Consider the following 18,611-nt stretch of genomic DNA (forward strand, 5'->3'; position numbering starts at 1 on the left):
CCTATGCTCATGCAGCGCATAGCCCAGTCTCCGGTCTGCGAACGTCAGCAGCACTCCCACTGCCTGGGGCGGGGCCTGGGGGGGTGCGCTCTGGGGCTGCACCTGGGGGCAGTGGAGCCCTCTGGTGGCTGTAAGACCACCTGGTCTGGCCCTGCATTCTCTCTGCATTGCTCCACTCACTGCCCCAGGGACACTGGCTACCTCGCTTTTCCAGGCTTGCTCCTGCCTCAGGGTCTTCCTGTGGGCACTTACCCTGTCTCGCTCCAGGGTGTATGTATAGTTTTCTCTTATTATAAATGGATCACTCCGGCTGCAGGGTCGAGAGCAGATCTGGCTGCTAAGGGAGGGAAGGGGGTGTTGGAGTGGAAACAGGTCAGCTGAGTGGCGACGCTATAGTTCAGAACCACAACAGCCAATGTCAAAAGCCAAGCCACTGCCTCCTTGCCCAGAGCCTCACAGTTAAGTGTCAGAGCCGGGATGACCTTCAGAACGTTCTTTCAGTCTAGTGAAAGTCCTTGTTGGAAGAATGATAAAACTGAGGCACAGGCGCAAGAAGGTAATTTTCGGAAGGTCGGCCGAGTTCGTAACAAGAGCTTCCATCTGCTGCTATGATCTTTTCTCCGCATTACAAGACCATCATAAAAATAGAGATTTTTCTCTCACCCACCTTCTTGCCTCCATCCCAATCCTGCTTTCATTTTTAGAGGCAGCCCCTGTTTTCTTAAAGGCCACCGAATCACCTACAAAGGCAGGAATTCAGTTCTCCCTAAACAAATCAATTTTTACAAAGAATGAGCAAATCTTCCCCCAGAAATCTGAGCATGGCCTCCAGAGAATACAGAAATTCATACAAGATGTCTTCGAAGAAGATAGAAAAATCTTATTCCATTTTTTAGAGACGAAGGAAAAAAACACACACAAAAGCCCAAACATAATTTTTCTGATGCCTGATAATATTCTTCTCTCATCTCTCATTTCCCCACAACCATTTTGTCTTAGGCTCCAGGAGCCTGTGGGAAGCTGCCGTGTGATTTTTATCTCTGTGATTAAAGTGTTACACTTTATTGAGTTCTTTACATCAGCAGCAAAATCTGCAATGCAGGATTTTACATAACACCTCATTTTCTTCCCGCACCATTACTGTTATTAACCTGGTGGCAATAAACAGAAAATACAGCTTTGCTTATGATGTACTCTTTATTTTTGTTCCAATAGCAAGAAGAAAAATAAAAAGGGAAGGAACCAGAGGGAACAGGGAAGAATTTTTTGCCCACTAAATCCCTTCGATGTCTGACCTTCTCTCTCCGCATTCCACAGTAGCAATTCTCCCAGAAGATCAAGGACGGGGACGGTCTCTGCTCAGGAATGTTTTCTTCTCCACCATTAACGCATCCATTTACTCATTCAGTAAGGATTTCCTCAGCACCTACTATGTGCCAGGCACTGTGCTAGGGGTTAGAGGTATGAAGATTTCAGGTCTCGACCAGCACTTGGTCCAATGGGTGAAGTAGGCATGCACCGCAATAATGATGAAACTGCAAGATGAGGGTAATAAAAACGTGGGGCTGAGTGAAATGCACATGAAAGAGGACATGGTCAAGCATACCTAGATGGGTTAAGGAAGTCTTTACAGAGGAAGAGAAGCTTGTACTGGGCCCTGGAGAATGGCCAGGTAGAGCGAGGCCTCCTCGGCTATGGGAACGGCATAAGGCAACCTTGGAAGGCACAGAAGAGCACGGCATGGTCTGGAAGCTGTCAGCTGGGCATGGTGAAAGCATCGCATGCCAGTTAGCAGACAGCAGGAAATGAGGCAGGAGATAGAGGCAGGTCACGGAGCATCCGATACTCCTATACCGAGATACCTTCCATGCTTTGTGTGAATTCACCCTCTGGGCTCCCCTAAGACCCGAAAATTAGAGGATCAAGGCAGAAAGATGTAGCGGAATAACTTGTACTGTGGACAGAAGATGTAGGCTTTATCCTAGGCTCTATCACTTCCTCAGTGTAATCTCAAGTGGTGTATTCATCTGTAAAATGGGTATGGGAATGAGACAATGACTGTGAACAAGTTGTGTAGTTTGTGTAGTATTTCATGTGTCAAAGGAAGGAATCCACCCAGCAAAACTCCAGATCATTCAAGAACCAAAGAAGCCACAAACTAATTCTATGGGATTTTAATAAAGGTTTTTCATGTGGATGTGGGTAAAGGAGCCTGCCCTGTTCTGGGCTTTGCCTTCAAACCAAGAGATAAAGCCTGATTAGTCCCCACACCTCCTTGTCCGACCCTTGCTTGACTCCCAGACCACCCCCTTCCTCCTCGCTGCTGTCTGGCTGAGTGATGTGGTCCATTACAATCAAAATCTTCTGTTTCGAGGGAGTGAAAACCTATAGCAAAGTAATGGCTTGAGAACATCCTTACCCTCCTCCCATTTAGGGCACCCAGGTGTTTGAATATGTGTATTTAGGTGTCTTGAGTTTTTAAAAAAACTCTTGTTCTGATTTTGTATCCTATAAAAATACACAATGCTTATCTTTAACTATATCAACAAGGAGCTCCATTTTTATAGGCAATGTATAAGTTACATGGAGAAGTGTGTTTCTTTTACTCAAATAGCCATGCTTAGGGAAAAATCAACTGTTCGTATCAAAATGTCATAACCTAAGACCACTGATGCTCTGATAGCATCATCCTCTAACTGGGGACCAGTACCTAGGACGCAAACATCCAACTCACACTGAGAGGATAATGGCAGCACCCATCTCAGGGAATGGCCCCATCTTCCAGCCAGCCATGCAAGCCAGAAACCTGGGAATCTGTCCCAGTTTAGGTCCCGTAGCCAGCACTGTCAGTCGTATTTTATAATAGGTTTCAAATATGTACTCTTCCTTCTTCTCTCCCTCCCTGCCCCTGCTTTAATTGAGAACCTTATCATTTTTCAATCAGTTCCCACTTAGACTATAACAAAAATGCCCTAACTGTTCCACATGCCTTTGAGTCTTATAACCTCTAATTCTTCCTCATCAGAGCCTCCCGAAAAATCTTTCTAAAAGGCAATACAAACATAATCATGTTATACTTTCATAAAATACTTCTCTGTGTTTTCTACTTTATAAGAAAAGTCCTTAGTGGCTTACAAGGCCTTCCATGATGGGTCCAGGAAGCCTCTTCAGCCCCCTTTGCCACACACTGCCCCCCCCCACCCCATAATACTCTTCAATCATGCCAAACACCTTATAGGTCCCTTAATGGGCCAGGTGGTTTTGGGTCCTGTGGGTTTTGCTCACACAGCTCCCTTTGTCTAAAATGTCTTTCTTTCTACTGGGGGTTCCTTTCCTTATCATCCACGTGGTGAACACCTTCTTGTCTTTCAGTACCTTGCTCAACAGCCACCTCCTCTGGGAAGCCTTTCCTGACTACCCAATAAATTGATGGTTCCTTCAGCTGTAGCTTCCCCCAGTCTCCACATACATCTCTCAGAGCACCCAAATGGCTGAGAGGAGAGAAGGATTGAAGAGAGAGAAGAAAGAAGAAGATGAGAGAGGGGGAGAAGGAAGGAGGAGAAGGGACAAAGGAAAAGATACAGGATCTCTGCACCTTTCTCCCCCCGCCCCCCATCCCCACTCACCTACACTGAATAAAGCAGCGAGGAACCACCTTATTTTTCTCCAGGATGTAGTACAGAATTGCAGCATGAATGTTGGCACCCCTGAACACTTCTTTGAAAACCAATGATGCCTACCCTGCCACATGGGAAGGCTGCATTACCCTGGGGAAATGGTTGAACTGCCGTCTTATAGTACGCTCTCACCACAGGGCCATACCAAGGAAAAGGAGCAGGTACTCAGGTCTTGAAGGAGATAAGGTGGGAAACTCTGCCAGAATCTGTCCCAGAGGAAGGAGGAAAAAAAAAAAAAACAGCAACAGTACAAAGCAGAAAGATGAGATGATTGAAAGATGTAAGACTCTCAGGGCATAAGGGGCCACAAAAAGTCACCATATCCATTCTCTAAATGGGGAAATTGAAGAGAGCGAAAGAAACTTCTCCAGGGTCACAGAGCAGGTTAGTAGGAGAGCCAAGATGAGTTTCCTGGGAAGAAAAGAACTAAGATTTACTGAGGACTTACCAAACCCCTAGCTCAGTGGTTAGACATATATTTTTCTCTCTCTGGATCAGCTAACAACCTCCTCCAGGAGATATCTCCAAGCATTCAGGCCACACATATTTATTGAGTTCCTAACGTGTTCCTGGGGGTGCCCTAGTTTCATCAGCCTTTGATTTATAATGAAGCAACATTAACTTTTAATTATGAAATTAAAATGTCCCTCGGCTCTCACAAGCTTACATATTATATCGCCATCCTCTTCTTAGTTTGTCTTTCTGCTCAGACCGGGGCTTTCTGCAGGGAGGTCTGGCTTTTCCACTTGTATCTGTGTCTACTCTTGATGCAGGACTGAGCCTGGGGTGACCCCAAGGGCAAGGAGCAAGCAGAGCCTTTGGAGGTAGTGAGATGTAAGTTAGAATCCAGTTGAGGTCCTTTCCTGCTATGAGATCTGGAGAAGCCAGTCTCTGAGACTCTTCTGAGAAACTAAGCTGAGAAACTAACTTCGGTGGATTGTTGAATCACATGAGCTAACTGGTGTAAGAATGGTTTTTTTTTTTTTTTAAGATTTTATTTATTGACTTGAGAGAGCAAGCGAGAGAGAGAGAGAGCACAAGCAAGGGGGAGGGGGAAGAGGCAGAGGGAGAAGCAGTCTCCCCCTGAGCAGGAAGCCCAATGGGGGCTTGATCTCAGGACCCCAAGATCATGACCTGAGCCTGAGTCAGACACTTAACCGACTGAGCCACCCAGGCGCCCCTGGTGTGAGAATGGTTTATAAACGCTACAAATGTGTAAGACGATGGTTATTGTCAGTAGATGTTCTATTGAACAAGGAAGAAATTTACATTTATGTAAGCTGGGTCTCCAAGTCCCCCTCAGCTCTGTGTTCCTCTAGCCCCTGTACTTCTCTTCAAATCTTCTGTTGCACACACAGTTAGCTTTAAAATGTCCATCTTCCTTGCAAGGTTATGAGCTCAAGGAGGTCCATCCCCATGGTGTCAAGCACAGCGCCTCCACATAGCATCACTGTGTGATTGGAAAAAGTGTATTCAAAGTGTATAAACTGCCAGACATTTTGCTAGGCACAAAACCAGGTACTTCCTGACTATCCTGTGAGGTTGAGATTATTATCCCCACTTTTGAGTCAAGGAAACAGGTTCAGAGAAGGAAAGTAACTTCCATAGGTCCTAAAGCTCACCCATGGCTAAGCTGACACTTGAAGCCAAGTCTACTGAAACCAAAACCACCCTACTCCATGAGTACCCTTCTTCTGTCATCACCGTCATTGTCATGGTCAATGTTGGGTTCATCAGTCACTGCTATGGGGAGCAAGAGACAGATCAGGAGTTCTTCTTTTGCCCTGGGAAGGTCTGTTATGAGCCCAGACCTCCTGTGCTGAGCCTCTGGTCTCTCTCCCTTTTTTAGGGCAGAGGTGAAGGAGGAGGTAGCAGTAGGGGAAGGCTCCCTCCTGCCAGGCCAGACCCAGCTCCTCCTGGGTCATTAGGAGGAGATGCAGAAATGCTTTTATTTACATGCAGATCTTACTTTTCACTTCTAAGTAGAGGAGGATTACGAGAGACAAACTGGAAGTAGGAAAATGTTTTCACTCCTCATCTTGCTGCTACTGGTGCTTTTTCCCTACACCTATGCATGACTCTCACAAATTTCCTTTGTCCTGAAGTTTACTCTGCTAAGGCCAAAGAGGCCACAGATGCAGAGGCTGGGAGGTTCTGAATAGCTTAGAGATGAAGAGCTTAGCCCTAGGTCAGAAAGACTTGGGTTTGAATCTCAACCTTGCCACTTGCAAGCTCTTTGCCTCATTTTCTTCCTCTGATTATAACAGTACTTAACTCATAGGATTGTTACTAGAATTATTACAAGACCACACACAGGAAGCACTCAGTAAATGTCAGTTGCTTTTTTAAAAGTTTTTTTATTTTTTTAATTTAATTTTAAAAATTTTTTTATTTAAATTCAATTAGCCAACATAGAGTACATCATTAGTTTCAGACGTAGTGTTCAATAATTCATTGGTTGTGTATAACACCCAGTGCTCATCACATCACGTGCCATCCTTAATGCCCATCACCCAGTTACCCCATCCCCCTGGCCCCCTCCCCTCCAGCAACCCTCAGTTTGTTTCCTAGTGTTAAGAGTCTCTCATGGTTTTTCTCCCTCTCTGATGACTTCCCATTCAGTTTTCCCTCCCTTCCCCTATGATCCTCTGTGCTGTTTCTTATATTCCACATATGAGTGAAACCATATGATAATTGTCTTTCTCTGATTGACTTATTTCGCTCAGCATAATACCAGTTGCTTTTGATGAAGTCCTGGTTAAAAGCATGGACCACAGAGCCAGACAGGGTGGGTTTTGCCAGTTAACCACTATGTAACGTAGGGGTTCCTTTGCAAGTTACTTAAACCTCTCTATTAGTCAGGTTCCTCATTTGTAAATGATGTTTCCATCTGAGGGGGTTGTGGGAGGAGTAACGAATGGCAGGTGGTAAGCCATAAGTTGTTATTACTGTCTTCCCCATAGCGCCTTGGGTGAAACTCCTTACGCCACACCCCTTCCTCTGCTGATACCTGCTTCAGTCATTTATGATTCATTTAGTCACTCAGCAAATGTCCCCTGAGCACCTACTGTGTGCTGGGCTCTATGATACACCCTGGGGATACAGAGGTGAACCAGACACGGCCCTAGACCTTACTGGCTTCACAAACAACTCCCTCCTTCTTAAAACCTTTTTTTTTTTTTTGCTCTAGTTTTCATGAAACCACACTGTCCATTTTTCCTCCTACTCCCTGCTACTCTACAGTCTCCTTCACGTCCTCCTCTACCTAAACTCTCAGCTTTAGAGGACTCCAGAGACACCTCCGTGCCCACGATGCCTACCTTCACGCCTCCAGGGCTGCCCTCTCCCCAGGGCTCCAGGGTCGTGTGTGTAACTGCCTACCTGACACGCCCGGACACGCAAACTGCAGAGATCCCTACCGGATCGCATTTCCTTACCACCATCCCGATTGGTCTCCACCCCAGTCTCCTCTGTTTCTCTTTGTGGCACCACCATCTCTCAGTCACTCAAGTCACAAAGCCCAGATCTATCTTTGATTCTTTCTGCATCCAATCCATGCGCAGGTCCTACGAAGATGTGGCCAAAGTATTTCTCAAATTTGCCTTTCTCTTTTCATCATGGCCACTCTGATTCAAGCTCCTATGATCTCTGGGGGGAACTGTTCAATGGCTTCCACTCATGCCCCTAAAGCCCATTATCTCCACGACAGGCAAGGGAATCCTTTTACCACATTCCCTGTTAAAATAACTTTTCACTGTACCTAGGATAAGCTCCAAAATTTGACCCCAGGCTGCAAGGCCCTGTGTGAGCTGTACCCTATGAACCTCACCAGGCTGACCTGCCATGTTTATCATGATCCTGCCAACGAGCCTTCCCTCTGGTCTTTGAAAATGTCACCCTCGTCCTTGTTTCTGGGTCTTTATTAGCCCAGAATTCTCTTGCCAGCCTCATTGAACGACTCATTCTTATCATCCTTCCAGGCTCGGCTCACATGTCAGAGGCCTTTCCTGATTACACTATCTAAAGTAGACCCTGTCCCCATCGCCACCGTGATTCACCATCGTGTGGCTCCCCTTAGTGCATTTCTAGTGTGTATTACAATCTGGGATCAATCACCTGGCTTAGTTGCCGTCCCTGGTCTGTCATCCCCATCCATGTGTCAGTTCCTCGAAGGCAGGAACCACATCTGTTTGGTCCACCCCCCGGGGTCCTAGAAACAATAAGTTCATAGCAAGTATTTGTTGAATGAATGAATGAATGAATGAACGAACTGGATAATAAATACTTTAACAGAAGGATATTTTAAAAATCATGGTAGTCCAGAAAAGAGAGCTGCTGTTCCTGAGAGAGTCAAGGAAGACCTCTTGGACAAGGGGCCATTAGGCCTAGCAGTAAAGGATGAGCAAGCTGTTAGCAGGGGGAGAGAGGGATGGGGAGGATAGGCATTTCCACCTGCGGGAATGGCAGGCAAGAAGCGCAGAGTAGGACATGTGTGCAGGGGAAGCTGCAGGTGGTCTGGAAGTTGCAGGTAAGACTGGAGCATAAAATGGAGGAAGGCAGGAGAAAAAGTGCCCATAGCCCATCGCCCCCAGTTCCCTAGGCTAGCTATCTGGGTTTCCTATGTTGTTGCTCCTTTTCTTGTCCCCATTGATTCATCACATCCTTTGTGACCAGAAGTTGTGTTCAGCCATATCCAGGGCGTTCCTAAGCAGAGAAGCCTTAACTGTGCCACTTCAGAGGTCTAGATTATGCATGACAAAGGATGTTGACTTTGTTTTGTTTGTTTCATTTGCTCAGTTGTTTTTAAAGGAAGAGTTCTCAGTTTTTCTGAAAAATGATTCTTCTTGCCTTAGGACATGCACCCTGACTTCCATAAACATCTACTTTAACTTTTTCTTCTTCCTTTAGCCTCATATTTATTGTGCTGCTTTTTTTCTACTTTTCTACTTTTTCTACTTTTCTAAAAAAAAAACACACAGGGAAATATTTTAGTTGATAATAAAGATTAGAGTTGGGGTTTTTTTGCCTGAGGACTATGGGAGACAGCTTCCTGGGGTACATCTCAGTGGGGGAGCTGTCTGGAAGTTTTCTAAGGCTCCTTGCTCCTCCCCTTACCCCATTCAGTGCTCTTTGAGAGTTTGAGTTTGAGAGGCTAAGCCTGCTGGGATCAGTCCCCAGACCTCCTCAGCTCAGAGATGAAGGAAACTGCATAGGTCTTGCAATCCTCAGATCAGGGCGATTGCCTTGCTAGACCATAAGCCCCTGAGAGCACAGCAGGATGCGGGGCGCAGGGTCTTGCAACCAGAGGGACGTGGGCCCCAGCTCTGCCACTTCCTGCACCATAAGGCTGGGCAGGCTACTGGCACTCTGGAGCTTCAGCCCCCTCCTCTGTAAGGAGGAGGGACAAAGCAGCTCGCCCTCCGGACTGATGCTTATGCCTGCCTAAGCTTCAGCTTCTTTCTGCTCACCAAACCTGGGCTCAGCCCCCCTGCCCTGCCTGGGTCAGATCTCCCTTCTTTCTCTGGATCGAACACGTGATGAACCCTGAAGGGCTGTCCCGATGTGAGGGAGTCAGCCCCACCTCACAGCACCAAACTGAGGTGAAGCATGTAGGGAAAAAAAGGAAAAACCCATTTCCTCCCTGGTGTCTAGGAGGAAACAAACTCCACGCTAAATTATGTTGCAAATATGCCCTAAGGTAGTTTTAATTTTATTGGCACTGATTTTAATTTACTCTTTAGGCCCCTGATAGCAGGATGAGCTGTTGGCTGCTTTCAAGGGGACAGCCCTTCATCACTTGGTTTTAATTAAGGTTCTTAAGTTTGGAAGGAAAGAACAGAGATGCTTTCTTTCCCCGTCTAATCTCCGTCCTAAATGGTAAGGAAGGGCCCCGCATTAGCGACACACTCCTTTGCTCTGACTGACTGGCCACGGAAAGGTACCTCATTTGACTGCTGGGGAAAACCTCGGCCGTGTCTGTTTGTTCCTATCATTCACTCATTCTTCCATCACTTTCCTTCCTCTTCATTCCTCTGCCAAAGCTTGAATGATAACCTACCACACACCAGGCCTTGCTCTGGTCCTATGGATTTAAAAAATCAACAATGTATGGTCCCTGCCCTGAAAGAACTCACATTTTAATGGGAGATGGGGATAAACAAAGCCTTTATATGCCATGTGGTAAGTGCCATGAGACAGAGGGCTGTGCCTTAAATTATGAGAGCACAGAGGAGGCTGGTACCTCATCCTGAGGAAAAAAAGAGGCTATTTGAATTGAGATTTTTTTTATACTAGTCAGATGAATAATATTAGCTGCTATAACAAACAATCCCCAAATTTCAGCGGCTTAGTACAGTAAAGGGTTCATCACAGTCCGACCCGGGTCAAGAGGCTTTCCTGGCCATTTTCCTCTCAGTGTTGACTCAGGGACACAGGCTTCTTCCTTCTTATGATACCGTTGTTTTTACATATAGCTTCCATGCACAAGAGCAAGAGAGAATGTGGGTGACTGTGTTTGAGTGTTATGGTCAGGCCCGGAAGTGGCAGGTGTCACCACTGCTGACATCCCATTAGACCCCAGCCAAATAGCAAGGGAGAGGGGGTAATGTCTTCCACGGTCCAGGGAAAGGGAATGAGACTGGTGAGCATCCACTCAGTTTCTGCCTTACATGTGAAGCTTGCATCAAAGTTAGCCAGATCAAGAGAAAATGTATTCCAGGCAGAGGAGATATTTATGGTGTATAAACGTGGAGACAGAAGTCATGAGCATAGCAGGTCTGTACCGCGGTGGTTCCAAGGGGCTGGAGTGCCCAGCGTCAGACCAGAAAGGGCACAAGCTGAGACTAGATGGGGCAGGGACCAGATCATGCAGGGCCTTTCAAAATATGTGAAGGGGCTTGCACTCTATCCTGTGAGCAGTCGAGAAATACGGAACAGTTTTAACTAGGGAAGTGACATGATTTGTTTGCATTTAAAAATATCACTCTAGAGCAGTGAGGAAACTGGGGAAGAAGCCATTGTAGTTGCACGAGTAAAGATGACGGGACTTGGATCAGACATGGTCCCCGTCCTCAAAGAGCTTACAGACACACAGACATACTTAGCCAGATTAGGTGTAGAGCAACAAGTACTGATACCAAGACCCAAGCAAGAATCAAAGAACCACTTTTAAAATAAGGCTACTGAGGCAGAGTGAAGAGTTGCCACCTCTCCATGGTCACAGACTGGGTCAACATTAGAACCAGAATTAGAACCCCTGCTCCTGCTTTCTTACTGGGCCCACACAGGTCCATGAAGCCAGGTTAGGTACAAACCACAATAAGGATGTTGTTGGAATTAGTATTTGTGGTCTTCGGGATTCCCTGCAAAGTGCAGGGCATGTGTAGTGAAAAAGAAAAAGAACTTAGGCCCTATTCAGGTAAATATACTAGACTGTTTTTAACTCCAGCTCCAGCCCCAAGAACCTCAGAGTGGGAAGGGGTCTTAGAAACTAATCCTTTAATGTTGTTTTGGAAGTACTACCTGATGTGGTTAGACATGCAAAAGAAATTAGATGAAAAACTGGGAAGGGGGCAGGTAGGAGATAGAAGTACTATGTACAGGTGATAAGTTTACAAACCCCTTTCTTCACCCCTTCTTTCCAGGCATCCTGACCTCCTTGCTGTTCCTGAAACATGCCCAGTGCATGTCACTGTTGAATTTACTTTTCCACCTGGAAGACTCTTCCAACTGATAGACTCAAGAGTAACTCTCCTCCTCCATTCATGCTGCTGGTTTTCCAGAACCCTCTATTATTTTTTTTTTAATTTTATTATGTTAGGTTAATCACCATACATTACATCATTAGTTTTTTCTATTCCACTTCTTTACTTTATTTGTCTCCACGGCACTAATGCCTCCTGACATCTTGTATTTATTAATTGATTTGTTTATTCCCTTTCTCTCCTCATAGAATATAAACTCTTTGAGCTCAGGAACTTTCTGTTGTGTTCACTGCTCTATCCCTAGTACCCAGCACACTCCCTGGTGCATACCCAATGCCTAGAACACTGTCTGACACATCATAGGCACTCAGTGATTATTTGTTGAATAAGCAAATGAAAATCCAAGAAAATCAAATGATAAATTATTACAAATAATAATGGAATTAGTGAAGTATTGGGTACAAATTATTATGTCAAGAACAAGAGCCTTTAGGGGTGCCTGGATGACTCCGTTGGAGGGGCATGCAACTCTTGATCTCAAAGTTGTGAGTTTGAGCCCCATGTTGGGTGTAGAGATTATAAAAAAATAAATAAACTTAAAAAAAAAAAAGAACAAGAGCCTTTATATTTAAAGAACCATTAGTTAGAAGAGTTAATGGAAGAAAGCATCACATTTACAGCAGCAAGAAACTGCCTTGGCATCAAAAAGAAACATTCATGGTCTATATGAAAACAAAACCAAAAACTTTTAAAAATTTCCTGCTGTACCCAAGAGAAAATTTGAATAAATGGAAAGTCAAAACATATTCTTGGCTTGGAAGGCTCCACGTCATAAGAGTTGATTCTTCCTATGGTAATACAAAAGTCTAATACGGTTATTGAGAATATTGACAGGGGTTAGGGGAGAAAGAAAATTAAAAAGCTAATTATAAAGATCATATAGAAAAATACATAAGACAGTACAGGAGAATTTGGGAAAAGAGGCATAATGAGGTGATAATAGCCCTTCAAATATTAAAATGCATCATAAAACACTAATTTGAAAAGATATATGCACCCCTATATTTATGGCAGCATTATTTACAATAGCCAACATATGGAAGTAGCCCAAGTATCCATTGATAAATGAATGGATAAAGATTGGTATAAATATGTATAGCTATAATGGAATATTACTCAGCCATAAAAAGGAATGAGTCTTGGTATTTGTGATAATGTGGGTGGACCTAGAGGGCATTACGCTAAATGAAATAAATAAGTCAGATAGAGACAAATACCATACGATCTCCCTTTATATGTGGAATCTAAAAATCAAAACGAACAAGTAAACAAAAAACCAGAAACAGACCCATAAATATAGAGAACAAACTGGTGGTTGCCAGGGGCAGGGGATGAGCAAAATGAGGGAAGGGGAGTTGGAGGTGCAGGCTTCCGGTTATGGAATGAGTAAGTCACGAGGAGGAAAGGTACGGCATAGGGAATATAGTCAATGGGATTGTAAGAGAGTAGAAATGGTGACAGATGTTAACTACACTTAAAAGTATAAAATGAAACAAGATACATTATAAACTTAACATAATTAAAACTGTGTAGTACTGACACATGAATAGATAAATGATTAGAACAGAATTAAAAGTCCAAAAACAAACCCAAATACATACAAAAAATGTGTATGGTAAAGATGACTTTTCAAGTCCGTGGGGAAAAGATGCACAATTTCATAAATAGTGTGGGATAGTAAAGTACAATCCTTACCTCACAACCTAGGTCCATGTAAATTAAAATTGAAATGGAATATTTAAAGGTGAAAAGCGAAACAATAAAAGTAATAGAAGAAACAATGAAGGATTTCGACCCAGAAACCACAAAAGGAAAGATTGATAAGTCTGTATAAAAAATTAGCATTTAGAAATTTCTGGATGGAAAAAAGTACTAGTAGAAGTCAAAAAACAATGACAAGCTGAGCAAAAATATTTTTGTACTACACATAAAGACTAACACTCCAGCTTTCAAAATGGGCAGATGAAATTAACAGACAATTCATAGAAAACAAAATGCAAATAGTTCTTAAATGTATGAAAAGCCTAAACTTAACCAAGTAATAAAAGAGAATTATACTAAGAGAAATTCAGATTAAAACTAATCTTAGGGGTGCCTGGGTGGCTCAGTTGGCTAAGCATCTGACTCTTGATCTCAGCTCAGGTTTTGATCTCAGGACCGTGAGTTCAAGCCCCACATTGGGCTCCATACTGAGTGTGGAGCCTACTTAAAAAAAACAAAAAACAAAACAAAACAAAAAACTAATCTTAGATATCCTTTTTCACCCTCCCACCAAATTGGCAAATATCAAAAAGTTTCATTCCACCGGTGTTGTCAAGTTAATTGCAAAAGAGACATTGTAATATTTTGCTAGGAATATAAAGTGGTCTTTCTGAAGAGGTCAGTCTGTGAGTGTTGATCGAATTGCAAATGCACAGGGGACCCAGAAATTCTGCTTCTTGAAATTTATCCTATGTATAATTATATATGTGTGAAATGCATATATTCAGAGTCAATCACTAAGACATTGTTGGTAACAGGAAAAGGTTGGAAATCACTTAAATGTCTGCCAATAGGAGACTGGCTGAATAGTTTATATATGGCTATTAAAAAGAATGAAGTAACTGTTTATGCACTGAGAAAAAATTACCTCCAAGACATGTTAGGAGAAAAAAAGCAGATTTGAATAGTGTGTTCCGTGTGCCCCCATTTGTGTCTCCTGCGGACGGCGGGGTTGGGTGGGGGATGGATATTTACTCGTTTGTGTTAAAGTATCTCTGGAAGGATGCAGGAGAACCTGGTAACATGAGTTGCCTCTGGGGAGTGAAACCAGGTGCCTGGAGATTCGCAGGGGTGATAGAGAGGTTTCTCCCTATATATCCTTTCATATCTTTTTGACTTTTGAACCATATAAATCAATCAATATAATTTGCTGGTTATTTAAAGTGAAATCATGTTAGGTGCCAGGTGTCAGGATAGGGCAGCGGAAGCCACTTCAGAATGTGTTATCAGAAGAACCAGCAAATCAGCAAGCAGCGCCCCCCTTTCCCAGCACAGGGCCAGGCCGAGCCCGACGAGGTCAGAGCAGCTGACTTCCAAGGCCCTCTCCAGCCCATGTCCAGAGATAGAAACTGCAGCTTTTCCTTACACATTTCTTAAGTCATCTCTCTGCCTCCTCCTCTCCTCGGCAGCTCATCAAACGCTCCGAGGAAAAGACAGACAATTGAAGAAAATAAAATTGCGAAGATGACTTTTATAGGGCTCCTGTTGAATCATTGTGTATTCCACCTCCAAAGCTGAAAATGATGAGTTTAATATCACACAGCACACTGCATCTTGTGTCTCTCCAAAGACAGCTTATGCTACCCAGAGAGTTGGGAGCTCGGCAAGACATAATTTTTCACTCCAACTCAGAGGCAAATGAAATGACAGTCATCAGACCCACATTCTAGAAGGAACACAGTTTTCATTTGGTTTTAACTTCATTTGAAAGTGTCCCAAGGAGGAAGAATCATTCCAAGCACAGACTTTCTTTCTTTCCCAGGAACACATGCTAGAAAGGGGATGGAAAGGTGGCCAGGTTTTGCCTTGGCCATTTCTAGAGTTGACCCATTGATGGTGAGAAGTTAACTGTGCCAGGGGTCAGGCGACCTGGGTTTCAGTCTCAGTTATGCCAAGCTAGACAAGTTTCTCTCACACTTGGAGCCTATGTTACTCTCAGAAAGGATTGTGAGGTATACATTGGGCTGATATATAGGAAGAGAAGGTCAGATTTAAGGGACATTGAAGATCTATGGGCCAAAAACTTCCCTGATTCCTGCCAGTACATTCTGGTGTCTGGACAGTCTCTCTGAGGTCATTGGTCCAGTCATTCTGCGTGCAGCTCCTGAGCGCCCTTCATGTCCAGCCACTGGACTCTTTACAGACATCTCCCTACCTTCAGGGAACTCGTAGATGGGAATGTTTGCAAATAATACCATATCAGGGTAGGGAATGCCTCAAATATGTGTAAGTAGAGAGCAGAGAAAGACTGGGCAAAATCATCTTTACAGAGTACAAGGTATAATGCGTACTATTTTTTCCATGCCCGGTTTATATATTATTGGGGAGCAGGTGTGGCAACATGAAATGAGGTTAAATAAAAGAATTAATATGTCATATGTAAAACTCTCAGAATTGTGCTTGGCATGCATTCAAATATTCAGTAAATGATAGTAATTATCATTGCAGTGCTTGGTTCCCACTATAACTCTCTGAGGTTGGAATGAAAATAACCCATTTGTCAAATACAAAAGCTGAGACTCTTTGTAGGGCCACGATCTCCCCTAGGCCGCCTCAGCTAGAAATGGCCCAGTCGGACCCAAACCACAAGCAGGTCCAATATAAATACAATTGTGTTACCTGAAGGTATTTCTCATTAATCAGAAAAAGAGAGTCTGCTAGTGCCTTTAGTCATGAATGTATCAGCTGTTCTGGGTAAGCAACATCCGACTTAAGCCAACAAAACCCTCAGCTCTTCAGAACTCTGAAGAAGGCTGCTAAAGGTAGTGCTCTCAGACCCCGAGGGCAGATGGTGTTAAAAGTGAGGGGAAATTGAGGTTCACAAGTCTCACCCCGTCCAACTGCACTGCAGATGAGTGCTAAATCCACTGCCACATAGGCACAGCTCGGAAGGAAGCGTGCACGCCACGTTTAACGTCTGGTCCTTTAAGGCAAGCTCTGTGACCCCAGACTTCTAATTTGTCATCCTTTCTCTCAACAGAAAACAAGCCTGGAGTTTTATATTGACATCCACGCCCACTCCACCATGATGAATGGCTTCATGTATGGCAACATCTTTGAAGATGAGGAACGATTCCAGAGGCAGGCCATTTTCCCCAAGCTCCTCTGCCAGAATGCTGAGGATTTCTCCTACGTAGGTCAAGAGTTCTCTCTCAGCAGCCCCCACCCAGCTCCCTCCCTTTCCTCTTCACTCAGCTCAGAACACCATTCTCAGAACGCCAGCTCCATGCCAAGCTCTGTGTGGGTGATAAAGATAGAGGTGAACAAGCTCTGCCCATGTCCTCAAGCAGCTCCTCGCCAGTCAGGGGGGAGAATCTTGGAAAAGACAGCACCTGGTCTTTCTCAGGAGCTGGGATTTGTTCAGTTGATGTGACCCCAGCATTAGCAAGAGAAGGGACTCACCAAGCACCCACCACACGCTGGCCCCGGCCCCAGGGTCTGGGGTCCGCTTTCTCCTCATCCAGCTCTTTTAGTAGGAGCCTCACTCCTTGCTGAAGAGGGTTGTGTGCCCACCATGCTCTCTCTCCGTGACCGTTGCTGGGTCTCGATTTCTTTGTCAGTAATTTGTGGGTGATCATGTTCTGCCTTGCACGCATCATAGCTTCCTGGGGGGACAAAGGCAGTAATAGGTGGAAGAGGAGTCTGCAGACAGTGAAGACCTCAGCAGACCCCAGAGACTGGTTGTTACTACCCACCCCACATGCTGAGGAAGACTCAGCAGTGAGAATAATTTGCAGCAAAAACCAATACTGGAAAAGGGCAAGGAGAGAAGATGAGGAGAATAAGCATGTGGTGTGGGGACATGGGAGAGAGTTTTTGCACATTTTCCTTTGTTTTGATACTAAATCTCTGAGGCCTGTTATTTCCATGTGGCCAGAGGGGGAGAGTCCCACAAAGGTCATAGCAATTTCTGAAGTTGATGAGCTGAAAACTTCCCTGCCCATTGCTCCAGGCCTGGACATTAGAGGAGATGATGAATTTCTCCATGAAGTAAGATGCACTTTGAATCCCAGAAGTTTTGAATGCCAGGCCAGGAAAGGAACTGGCTCAGTCTCCTCCTTGTTCACCCAAGAGACACGTATGGCCCAGAGAAGTTTAGTATGTACAGCGAAGTCACTCAGCATTTGGTCGCAGAATCAAAGCAGGTGGCTCCCCATTTGCATCTCTGGGGTAGAAACAGCCACGCTTGTTTCTGTAGGAATCTACGGGATGGCCAGCCCCAGGCTTTTTGAAACCACTGCAGTTTCAGAGCAGACTGTGGTCTCCTGGTCCACACTCCCCAAGACGCTGGGCCACAGGCCTCAGAGACCCTCACAGGGGTGAGGTTCCTGGGGCAAACAAAAGGGGCTCAGTCTAGGAGCTTTATTTCTGGCCTTGCCTATTGATGTTCCTGTACTGCAGCCACCTTAAGAGCTCAAGGCTAGGGTCGAGGTCATCTGTCCTCATCCAGTCTCTGTCTCCCCTCTTCTCTGATCCTCAGTACCCGACTCTAAAATGATTTCACTGCATGGACTTCAAGATGTGACATTCTAATTTTCTGACCCCTTTCTTTATCTCAGAATTCACACACACACACACACACAATTTCTCTTCCTTTAAATGTGTCTCTAAATACCTGCCTTGTTTTGCTATTGTCTTTCTCCCTCTTTTCCTTCTTCTCTTATACCCTGCTTCACAAGACACACATTCTCTTATTAAAACCACAGTCTCTTTATTTACTTTGATCTTCACAGGTTAGCACAGAATGCCCCCTTTAACCACAGATGAGTCACCCTCACAATTCCATGAAAGAGATGTTATTATCATCTCCACTTTACAGATGAGGAAACTGAGGCTAAACCAAAAAAGGCAAGTTGCTTAACCTCTCGCATATTTTTGAACGGAGGCCTTGAGATGCCAACCTGCTTTTTCTGTCCTCTCTCTGTCCACCACGATGGGTGAGGCCAACACCCTAGTGGAGAAATAGCCATGATCCCTACCCCCTGGTGATGTTGGGCTGGAGTTCAGCTGCCCCTCATGGAGAGAGAGCATTGTGAAGGAGTGTCGGGGTGTCTGGAGTCACTCAATCCTTGGTTCAAATCTGCTCTATCACTTGCTTGCTCCATCTCTGTGAGCCTCGTTGTCTCACCCAGAGGGGCAGAGCTGCAACACCTTCGTCAAGGGGTTATTCTGAAGCATAAATGAGATGCCATGTGGGAAACAACATTATAAAGTTGAAAGCCCTGCCCAAATTTTCATTTTTATTATCATCATAGTATCATTGCTCCTTGTTCTCTACTTTCCTTGCTCTATCTGTCCCCATTCAGATTCCCACAAATATTTGTTAAATGGCTGTTACTATCCAAATTTGGATGCTTTCTTCTAATTCTGTTTATTTCATCAGTCCCCACAATAATCCTGTGATGTGTGA

At 44.5% G+C, this 18,611-nt stretch overlaps 1 protein-coding gene across 7 annotated transcripts in view; it reads left to right on the plus strand.

The window, feature by feature from the left end:
• Positions 1 to 18,611, plus strand: part of LOC118544703 (BEN domain-containing protein 5) — a 1,415,283-nt gene that overhangs the window by 1,338,029 nt on the left and 58,643 nt on the right. For all 7 annotated transcript variants that reach the window (XM_078073180.1, XM_078073175.1, XM_078073174.1 and 4 more), the window contains one exon: positions 16,182 to 16,334. In XM_078073180.1, the coding sequence (XP_077929306.1) occupies positions 16,182 to 16,334 (153 nt within the window). The remainder of the gene's footprint in view (positions 1 to 16,181; positions 16,335 to 18,611) is intronic.

The sequence above is a fragment of the Halichoerus grypus genome, chromosome 5, assembly GCF_964656455.1.
Source record: "Halichoerus grypus chromosome 5, mHalGry1.hap1.1, whole genome shotgun sequence".
NCBI lineage: Eukaryota > Metazoa > Chordata > Mammalia > Carnivora > Phocidae > Halichoerus > Halichoerus grypus.